At 43.4% G+C, this 11,370-nt stretch overlaps 1 protein-coding gene across 1 annotated transcript in view; it reads right to left on the reverse strand.

The window, feature by feature from the left end:
* The window catches only part of otog (otogelin), a 143,549-nt gene that overhangs the window by 65,354 nt on the left and 66,825 nt on the right, over window positions 1-11,370 (reverse strand). The window contains exons 32-40 of the mRNA XM_032520661.1: window positions 10,934-11,013; window positions 7,846-10,550; window positions 6,938-7,115; window positions 6,521-6,672; window positions 6,344-6,433; window positions 6,047-6,233; window positions 3,388-3,608; window positions 2,444-2,582; window positions 1,288-1,476 (exon numbers count right to left, since the gene is read on the reverse strand). Coding sequence (XP_032376552.1) covers window positions 1,288-1,476; window positions 2,444-2,582; window positions 3,388-3,608; window positions 6,047-6,233; window positions 6,344-6,433; window positions 6,521-6,672; window positions 6,938-7,115; window positions 7,846-10,550; window positions 10,934-11,013 — 3,941 coding nt within the window. The remainder of the gene's footprint in view (window positions 1-1,287; window positions 1,477-2,443; window positions 2,583-3,387; window positions 3,609-6,046; window positions 6,234-6,343; window positions 6,434-6,520; window positions 6,673-6,937; window positions 7,116-7,845; window positions 10,551-10,933; window positions 11,014-11,370) is intronic.

Genomic DNA, 11,370 nt, shown 5'->3' on the forward strand with positions numbered 1-11,370 from the left:
ATTATTAAAGTGTCAGTGTTGAGTCCAGTGTTAAAGTGATAAAGTGACCAGGTGAGAATTTAAGTCCAGGTGTGCATGCATGTATGTATATATGTATATATGTATATATGTATGTCTGTCTGTATGTATGTATGTATGTATGCATGCATGTATGTCTGTATGTATGTATGTATGTATGTATGTCTGTATGTATGTATGTATGTATTTATGCATGTATGTATGTATGTATGTATGTATGTATGCATGCATGTATGCATGCATGTATGTATGCATGTATGTATGCATGTATGTATATATGTATGTATGTATGCATGTATGTATGTATGTATGTATGCATGCATGTATGTATGTATGTGCATGTATGTATGCATGTATGTATGCATGTATGTATGCATGTATGTATGTATGTATGTATGTGTGCATGTATTGTCCTCTCTGTCCTATTTCCTCCTACCCCCCTAGTAAGGAGTTGTACAGTCTGATGGCATGAGGGATTCTGCCGGTGCTAATTACTTATTTGTATATATTTATGTATATAGTAGTTATTTCAAGTATGTGTGTGATTGATGTGGGTGTGTTTTTGTATTCGAGAAGTTTTGTATTTTGCACTTTTTTTGCCTTTTTTCTTTGCACTTTTCAAAAGGAAATAAGAAAAACGCACAGATATATCTGTTCATATAAAATCCATTTTTGAGTCTTTTGGCTTCTGGATTTTTTCTGTAGTAAGTTGGGACATGTGGCTTTGGTACTGGTATTGTGTGTAGCCCATCTGATGTGACTACAGTAGTGTTTTCAAACCATTTTGAAAATGAAAAAGAAAGATGCTTGACTTGGACGGAAATAGAAAGCTTCATTCTAACCTCTGGAGCTCTGTGTCAGTAAGGCCTAGTGTTACACTGACACTTGGAACAGAGGGCCAAAGTATATGGGAGCTGCATCACTTTTATTTTGGTATGACGTTTGGACAAAAAAAGCATGTATTTTCAAGCGTTTCTAAGCACTGATTATCTAGAACATTGTCAATAGTTATTCTACAATAATGTCAATACGTTTGTGATTCTGCAACAACAAGTTTGGGGTTTTGAAGTTTCAAGAATTTACTATTCCAGAAACTACTTCAACTACTTTGAATTTCTGTGTAAGAAAAACAAAAAAAGCATCAATCAAAGAGATGAAAGAGATAATTTAGTTATGTATTTTTTTGTGTTCTCTTACAATCTAATGCCATCAATATCTAATGTTGTTGACTCCAGCTCTTTTGTACGAACAGGTGAACTGTCGTCTTACCACACTTCTCAGGTGAGATGCAGAGGGCGGAGTAGGGTCGGTGGAGGAGCGTTCCCTCGGGGCACACGCAGCCCTCGGTCACGCCTGAACACTGGTCCGGGTCCGAGTCAAAGTCGTTGTTGGGGCAGGACTGAGACGTGCAGGCCGGCAGACACGCCTGGTACCGAAGACTGTCAGGACACACGAAGGCTGCAGGAAGAGACAAAAACGTGTCAGTGCCTTTGCACAATGCGCATTGATGAAAATATGATGGTATAAACACACACTGACCGCAACATTAGGAATACCAGTAGTACCGTAAAACAGGATGAGAAATAGTATTGTTATATTACAATTCTATACAACAATATTGAATAAGGTAATAAAATACAGTAAGTGCTAATGATATGTGAGTTGAAAAACCTCTTTGTGATCTTCAAATACGTGTGAATTACTCATCATTTAGACTTTTTATATTTATGTGGAGATAAGTCTAGCAACGTGAGACTATTTTACTTTGAAAGATAATGGTGGAATGAATAGTTCGGAATGGTACTGGAATCTAGAAAATGGACTCACCAATGCACACCATCACGTTTTGTACACGCTGCCTTAAAGACCCTGTATAACTGAGGAAACTGATCGCCTGTGTGGGTGACACGCGATCAGTTTTGCCAGTTGTTCCGGCTGATTCAACTTCTGCTCAGTTTCAAGTTGGTTGATGTACTTCATGTGCACTAATTACAATGATTACCAAAGTCTGTCCAAACAGAAAACACTCAACAGGTGTGTCCAAGATATTTAACCAGCTCTTGTAACTGCCGTGTTTCCTTTTTTTATTTTTTTTTATTTAACCTTTATTTATCCAGGTAAACTGTTTGAGAACCAATTCTCATTTACAAACATGACCTGGCCAAGAGGCTACAGAAATAGATATGAACATACTGTACAACTTTACATAGTCAAACGCATGACACATAGAACAAGCAACTGAATAAAAAAAGACAGTCAACGAAGAAAGATAAAGAATAAGAGCTTAAATATGTGTGTATAAATATGGTTCATGATTGGTTCCTGGTTAGAGTTGCAGTATTTTAAAGCTCTGTAGACAGAAGAGTGTCCCTCCTGCTCAGAGAGCAGCTGTGAGTGCTGATTAACGTTTTAACGGCGGTCTTACGGCAGTGATCTGGACTCCTCCACTCAATGCAGATGTTGAATTTGTGGCAAGAAGTGGCGTAGGCTGCCAGCGCCACACACTGGTTGTTGACGTACTCTGCATCTCGTACCCAAACCTCACAGAAGGTGCTCGGCGGGACCTGGAAACAAAGAAACGATCAAATACATTCTTTTAAAAGGGAATTGCTAAGGGAACTAATTAGAAGAAATTATGTAGCTTCTTTACCAATGAGTCCTCTAATTATAATAGTCATTTAACATGATCTCATTAATACACATCATTGAACTATTTGTTAAACATGTATTTAACTGAAGAGAAGTGAGAGAGCAATATTGGTAGAAAAGTGCCAATGTTGACTTTGGGGTCAAATTTGACCCATTTTCAAAAAGTGTCTAAATCAGAAATTTGGGTTTCCTTCAACTAATTTGTTAAAAAACATGACGTGGATGGTTCCATACATTGCTCCTCACAAGTTAAATAACTGATCAGCTATTTTCATTGAATTTGGGTGTTTTATTTAATTTCATAGGATTTTAAGAAAGAAAAAAAGATTTGAGAACACTGAAAAAGTGACAGAAATGCAAGGGAAAAACCACAGAAATGTCCAAAATCAATGCAGAAATAATCGACAAAGACCACAAAAGTGTCAAAGTCAAAAAGTGACAACAAATGTTGGAGAAAACTTTAAAAACGTGGTCAAAACAACCACAAAAATGTCAAAGAAAAATTGGACAAAGTACTTCGTAAAAACTAAAAGTTGATTTACGGGAAGACAACACGAGGGTTGAATACAGAAAAAGGATTTTGAGGAACTGGGTGATATTCATTTAGACATTTGTTATCTTTGAAATAAAACTTTACTAGCAGCCATTCAAAGCTTTCAGAAAGAGTTCAGAACCAGACAACAACTGGCTCCTGTGTGAGGAGAGGACGGGTTGACGTACGAAGGTGTGGCAGGGGGAGAAGGCGGCGTTCTGCAGCATGAGCAGGCAGACGGAGCAGTCGCTGGTGGAGCAGTTGAGCTCGCGGCGGCGGCTGTGGCTGACGTAGCTGGTGGTGTTGGGAACCTGCCAGCTGTCGATGAAAACAGCCGGATCTTCACCTGAGCCCACTGTGGTGCCGTCGGCCAGCGTCAGGTCGTTTGTTGGGTCTCCATCACAGAAACCTGAGGGCCGGTTCACAAAAACACTACATTTACACATAAAGCCGTGATATACAGTATGAATCCCTCAATGTGACAAATGGATCCTGCTGCCAGATGTGGTTTCTGGTACTGCCTAACATCATGAAAGTTCAACCCAGGCAAGCTGCCAGTGTCACATACTAATAATAACGAAATTTATTAATCCTGCAAAGGGAAATTACAATATAGAGTCTGTTATTACACATTACACAGGCCTGAATTACACACATGCTCAGTACCTATACATGCACTAATGGGGAGATGTCAGAGTGGGGGGGGCAGGGGCTGCCCATGGGAAGGCACCCCAAGCGGTTAGGGAGATCAGTGCCTTGCTCAAGAGCACACTGGCAGTGCCAACTGGCACCTCTCCAGCTTCCAGTCCATCACCATACTTTGGTCCACATGGGGACTTGAACCAGCAACCCTATGGTTCCCAACCCACCTCCCTACGGACTGAGATACTACCGGTTCTCAGGACAAAATTAACAATCAGTTTTTGCTTCCCTGTACCGATTCTGATGCCTGAACTCATTGAATTTGGGTGTTTTATTTAATTTCATAGCATTTTAAGAAAGAAAAAAAGATTTAAGAACACTGAAAAAAATGGCAGAAATTTACGAGAAAAACAACAAAAATGTCCAACTCCCCACGGCGTGAGCTACTATCACCCCCAGTTAGACATCAGAGTGACGGGGGTGCAACTCGTATTGCATGAGCACAACTTTGGTGCTCCCTGGTGTCCATATTCCAGTTCTCGCTCATCTTAACAAATTATCATTTGTAAATGAAATTACACTTTTCTCCATCCCAAAGAGGTAACATAAAGGACAAAATTTACAATAGATTTTTGCTTCCCGATACCGATTCTGATACTCGTTGAATTTGGGTGTTTTACGTAATTTCATAGTATTTTAAGAAAGAAAAAAAGATTTGAGAACACTGAAAAAAGTGACAGAAATATAAAAGAAAAAACAAACAAATGTCCAAAAAAATGCAGAAATAAGCGATAAATTGGGTATCGGCCAATACCGAGTACTGATCCGATACCAGTGTGCCATATATTTCATAATGATTTGACTATCCCTGTATGGATGGGGTAGGATTTCTATCTGTGTTGTCGGTCTGGCTCAGGTTAAACTCTTTATGAAACATGAACGACACAAACAATGGACGTTGTATAACTTTCTTTCATTATCCAGTTTGAGACTGAGTCATAACGGCAAAAAGAACATCAAATAATGACTTTAGATTTTGGCGTGGTATTGGATTGTTGCATAGACTACAGTACTTTTACGATACCGATACCAGCTTTTTAGGCAGAATCGGAGGCTTTTCCAATACTGGAATCAGTTTTGGAACATCTCTCATTTTTAGTGCCTTGTTTCTGTGTAATCGCTCTATTGAGATAAAACTGTGTGGAATACAAGCAAGACAGGTGTTTTAAAAGGAACTATTACAATGTAAATTGTACAACTGCAGGAGTAAGACTACCCTAGTCTATATCAATGCCGTTCCACTTCCGGGATTGCTCCGGTGCCGCAGGATATTCCGCCAGATGCATGTGGTGGATTTCTGAGGACTACGGTTACCTGGTCCTCAGGTCTCTGCAGGGTAAATCCAGACAGCTAGCTAGACTATCTGTCCAATCTGAGGACTATGGTTACCTGGTCCTCAGATCTCTGCAGGGTAAATCCAGACAGCTAGCTAGACTATCTGTCCAATCTGAGGACTATGGTTACCTGGTCCTCAGATCTCTGCAGGGTAAATCCAGACAGCTAGCTAGACTATCTGTCCAATCTGAGGACTATGGTTACCTGGTCCTCAGGTCTCTGCATGCTTCCCGAGGCTATTTAGCAGAGGCACGGTGCAGAGCCATGACGATTGTGATTGGTTTGACCCTTGTGTTGTGCTGTCTTCACTTTTTTTAAACACTTTTTGATGCTTTTTCATAACATTTTCTTCATTTTTGTAACACTACCATCAGTATACTGTACACATCACTAACTAATATATTACCACTAGTTTTACACTATTTTCTATTTCAAATTCATGATCAAGAAACCTCATTTATATATGAAATTATATCATTTGTTTCTTTTTTGTCAAAGTTTTTTTTTTGAAGGGGAAATAAAAACACCCCAAATTCAATAAAGTAGTGAACTGATCCTTTTAACTTTCAAGAAGCGTTATATAAAACAATCCATGTAATATTTGGACAATTTGGATGAAAGAATCGCAAATTTGTGATGTAGAAACCTTTAAAATCGGGGAAAATTTGACCCCAGGACAACAGGAGGGTTAAAGAAATGCCAATAAAACCGTTTTTTTCTCCCACCCCTGAATGCTATGTGGACTAACCAGACCCTCCTCCGCAGCGTCTGGATGTTGGTCTGGCAAAGCAAGACTAAGACTACCCTTACCACAGAGGCCCATGGTGTGAAGCTTGTTGTGGGAGCTGCCACTGTCGATCACCATCATGCCGGTGCTGTGGTACCACTGCAGCTTGAGACCAGCCGGGCTGCGGATCAGGTACATGTTGCCTGTGTCGTAGATCTCGTATCCAAACTTTTTGAATCGAGGCTTAGCGTACCGCGAGTTGACGTAAAGCTGAAAGAGTGCGTGTTGCATTAGATTTTATCAGTTAGAAAGCCTTAATATGCCAATGTGACAGTTAAAATACAAAGTAAAAATCAAGATGAGAAGAGAGTGCTTCTAACCCTCCTCTGCAGCCTGTTGATGATGATCTGGTCTGACTTGTGCGTGATGTTGATTGCCACCAAACACAGGTTGGTGAAATTCCAGAGGAGCTTTGAAAAGAAAATCCGGTTAAAAAAATCAAATGTCAGTGTCTTCTGTTCCAATCATTCAACCAGCTAAGTGTGATATTGACTTACTGGTGACTCTGAGTCGGCAGGACACTCCTGAACCAGGACACTGACAGTCTCATTGGGCAGCTGGGTCACTATGTATGAGGCGGCCTTGTAGATGGCAACGCTGCTCCCATCAAATGTGATCACATTCAGATCCGGAAACATCGAGCAGCGACCTGGAACGCACAGGCGAGACGACAATGAAAGCTGACACCAGCCACAAAAAAATAAAAAATATTACCTGCCATAGTCATACATCTTAAGAAAACATCACTAGTCTGGAGGAATGTAGAAACAACATCAACAATTAGTCCAGTCAGATTTAAAAAGACAGAGCTATGGGCTAAGTCTGAAATTGCAAGTGGGTTTTCTTTGATTTTAAGTGACACGAGATTGGAGAAAATGGAAAATAGTGTATTTTTTAAGGAAGTGTTTCCTCACATGGACAGTCCCACTTTGGGCAGCACTTGTCTCCATTGACCAGGATGGCAAAGCCAAGCAGGCCGCAGTTTGGACGGTCGGAGGTGAACTGGCAGCTCTGAGATTTGTTGAACAAGACGAGCTGGTTGTTGATGCAAATGTACTTTGTGCATTCATCCACAATCTCTGCATAGGGAGGCTGGACAAAAAAAAATGAAAACCAAAAGTCACACAACAAAAAAATAAAACACGGAGATGTTTGTAAGCAGGAAATAAAACTCATATTTAGTGTGTCAGAGAGACGGATACTCAACTAAAAATGTACCTAATCTCTATGTCAAATGTTGGGGTTCATTTCAGACCTTGGGAGCATATGTGTGATAAAATATTGTAATTTATTTCTGGTGGCTTTGACAGTATATCATGGCCTACTTCAGTGATTCCTACCTTCTTCATTCTTCATTCCTAATTACCGAATCGTGATTATATACTGTATGTTGCCCTCCCAAAATACGACCACGTAAGACAGAAGTGTCTGTTCAGTGGACCACGAATGTGGTTGAAAGCTACAAAAAAATAGTAAGTGAACCATAGGTTTAGACTATTTTAACCCAGATTAACTGTATGTTTTGCAACATTCAGATACTACTTCTGTTAAATATGGGTACACATGCCTGCTGCTCTAGAGCAGAAGACACACTAAAAGAACTGTAAGCTTGAAGCTGAATTCGGTGCTCTTATTTTGAAATTTAGCTTTCCAAATGTTCCTGTATTGCTTTTTTTCGGTACAAATGTAAATATAAATGGGTCGGCTTTGAAAAAGTGATGGAAATCATATATCAATTACAAATAAATCCATGCTAGAAGTTGTCTTGTTACTAATTATGAATTATGTGGCTGAAAAGAAAAGGTGTATTAACTGGACCTACAGTGCAAATCCTTGTAGATGATACAGTCAAGGATGTTGTGCCCTCTGCGTGTCTGGTTGTTTCCAGGGGTGTGTATGGCGACGCCGGTGCATGTTGCGTCGTCGCACCTGGACTGGTGCGATCGACTCTGTCCTGCTCAGTTTGGACCGAGGTGGCTGCTGGGAGTGAGGTCGGAGTGGGAACATCAGGCGTCTGGGTGGAGATCAGGTGTGTGTCAGGTGGAGGCGTCACCGCTTGGGATGTGGATGGTGACACTTCACTCTTTCTGGTCGTCAGGGTTTTTTCAGATGTGGCTGACTCTCCGGCGGTTGTCGTGGGGACGGCTGAAGGTACGGTTACGGTGGTAACTTCTCCGCTTGTGTCGACGCGTTCAGTCACGCTGGCTGTGGTGAACGACTCGGCGGACGTTGGGACAGTTGTTGGCGCCACTCCTGACGTTGTTGTCATGCCAGGGCTCGGTGTGACAGTCGGTGGGCCGAGAGTGGTTGCGCTGGAGATTACTGCTGGGGGCCTTGTTGCTATGGTAACCCTTGCAGTGACCGGCCCGACGGTTGAGCTCTCAGTGGACGTGATTCTGGGTGTAACTGTTGTTGTGACGGGAACTCTGGGTGTTGTTCTGACGGTGGTCGTTCGTGCGACGGTTGTAGTTGTAGTAGCAGGTGTAGCTCTTGCGGTGGACACCAGCCGGGTGGTGACTTTCTCCTGGACAGCCGTTGGCCTCGGAGCTGCGGTGGAAGCAGTTGTGTGCAGCGGAGACCCAGACGGAGGCGGCGTGGTCGTAGCTCTCGTAGACACCTCCACTCTGCCAGTCGCCGGATGTGTCGTCTCTGTAACGGGCTGCAGGACGACGGGTCTGAGCGTGGTGGTGACAACACCCGGTGGAGCTCTTGTAGGGATGGTGGTGAGAAGTGTCTCCGGAAAACCCGGTGCAGGTGAAGTCGAGGGTGTAGCTGGTTGCCTAGTTGTGGTGGTGACAATTTCTGCAGTTGAGATATAAGGAGACGTTGTGGTTTTGGATGTGTCTGCAGCAGCCGATGTCGCAGAGGTAACAATTGGCTTTGACGTCACAGGAAGGCGAGGCACTTCTGTAGTTTTCGTAGAAGTGAAATCATGGATGACAGTTTCAGAAGTGAGCCCTGGTGTAGTCTTCACTGTGGGGCTGTGGACTGGAGTGGAGGAGGTCTCCCAATGAAACAACTCTGTGGTACGCACGGTAGACGTAGGATGGGTGGAGCTCTCTGTTTTTGGTAAACGTGGCACAGCGGTGGTTTCTGTAGGAAACACTGGTGTCACCGTTGGTTTTGTTGTGACAGGGGGACCTGTGGACATGGTGGACATCCCTGAAATTTCTGTATGTCTTGGAGTTGTGGTCTGAGTGGTTGTCTCCACCGTTGGGACCGCGGCAGACCAGGAGGTTCTCTCAGCATAGGGTGTGGATTTGGACAAAGGAGAAGTTGTGGTGTCTGTAATCTTTGGAGATAGAGGTGCAGCCGTTGTGGTTGCTATAGGTATTTCAAAAACTGTTGATTCAAGTATGGTCACTTTCTCTGTTGTTGTTTTCCACTCCAGTCCAGCTGAAGTAGGAGCAGATGGTGCGGGTGTAGTAGGTGCAACATGGACCAGGGTAGACGTTGGAATCTCAGGAACGGTTGTTGTAGAAGTCTTCACTTCAGCGGGAGTGGTGTGCAGAATTGTCTCTGTGGTAGCCGGCGGCGATGTTGTCTCTGGACTTATGTACATTGTTGTTTTACTGGTGATGAAAGGTGCAACTGGTTCTGATTCTGTGGTTGTAGGTGAAGCAACTGTAGTCAAAGACACGGCTCCTGTTTCCACAGGAGCTGAGGTTGTAGAGGCTGTGCTTGGTAAACCATAAGGGATGGGTGTAGTTGTCGTTGGGGGACGTTGCTCCACTGTTACCGGCGTTGTGCTGGTGTCTGTGTATGCAGTGGTAGCTGTGCTGGTTACGGTAGTCCTGTCTGTAACTGTAGACGTCTCATAGACTGGAACAAGACTTGGACTAGAAGTGGTTCCAATCGGAGTGACTGCTTCTAAATGTGTTGTAGCCTCTGTGATCTCTTTGGTTGTTTGTGCGACAACAGGAGGAGGGGTTGTTATGGTGGTTGACCCTTCAACAGAGCTTGTGGTCAGTGCTGCTGTTGGAGACGGCTGCAGGGGGGTGGCGGTGGTGGTGAAGAGCGGATGGGGGAAGTGGGTGGGCTTGGTGGAGGAGGTGAGCCAGAATAGAGACGTGACGGAGAGGGGAGTGCTGCTCAGCCCGGACGTGCTGGGGCCCACGGTCGTCCTTGCTGTTGTACCTGCGACAGTGGTAGTCGACAAGACTTCAGTCACGCTGACAGTGGACAGAGGCTCCTCCACCTCTGGCCTGACAGCGGGGGGCTCTGTTGGAGGAGATGGGGGTCCTGCTGTTGTGGAGAGTTCAGCAGCTGTGGAAGGAGAGACGGTGACTGGGCGGGTCGGCTGGACCTCCGATGAGGACGTCTGTGTGATCACGGCAGGAGCAGTGGTGGTGATTTTAGCAGTGGGGCCAGTGTGTGGAGGGGCTGAGGATGCCGTGGTGGTGATGGAGGTCTGGAGGGGTGTGGTGGAGGCAGCAGTGCTTTCCGTGGTTGCAAAAGTGACAGCTGCAGAGGTCAGCTGAGCAGTGGATGGAGTCACAGGCTGCACAGCAACTGGGATCTTAATGCCTAAATCCAAACAATAAAAAGTGTGTTAGAGAAGAGCCAAGCTCGACAGAGAGTTTTTGAGATGGCTTAAACAGAGACAGCTTCCTTTGGGTCTTATTTCATGGGAGGTAGGTATATATCTTTATGTGTTATTAATGCTTTGTACACTGGAAAATGTGAGAATCAGTCACTAGTGATAATTGTTGGTGTCTAGTTCACTGGTATTCAGGACACCTCCCTATCTCTGCCCTGCAGGGTTGCATGTGTTGTATGCTTTGCTCTGAAGCCACTTACACTCCGGGGACAAAAATAAAGTTAAGGGAGAAGTTAAGGCATCCCGGTTCCCCTAAGAAAACTTTAATATTTGAAGCAAAACCCCACTGAAAGAAATCAGGCATACTCACAGTCTTCAACAAAGACACAGCGACGAGTGACCTCATCAAGGACCATGTGTGGGGGGCAGACGGGAAGGCAGCCCTCCACTCTGCACAGAGAGCAACACACAGACATTAAAAAAAATGGTTGTGACTGAATTACAGTTAGGCTGAATTATGACGCAGGTCTAAATCATCTCAAACATCAACTCCACATCTTTTTGGTGCAGCCATGAAGACATGAAGAGAAAATCACAGAGACTAAAAATATGGTGCATGGATCATTTCAGTGAGTGAGAATTTCTTGTTATTTATTTTAGATTAGAGCAAAAGACTAAAATGTGTGAGAAAAAGGTTTAAATCGTTTCATACACTGTAACAAATTTAATGTAAAATGTACAGTTAAACACAACATAAGATAAAAAAAACAGTAGTTTACTTCACTATTTACAGTACTATAGTGGCTA

The sequence above is a fragment of the Etheostoma spectabile genome, chromosome 1, assembly GCF_008692095.1.
Source record: "Etheostoma spectabile isolate EspeVRDwgs_2016 chromosome 1, UIUC_Espe_1.0, whole genome shotgun sequence".
NCBI lineage: Eukaryota > Metazoa > Chordata > Actinopteri > Perciformes > Percidae > Etheostoma > Etheostoma spectabile.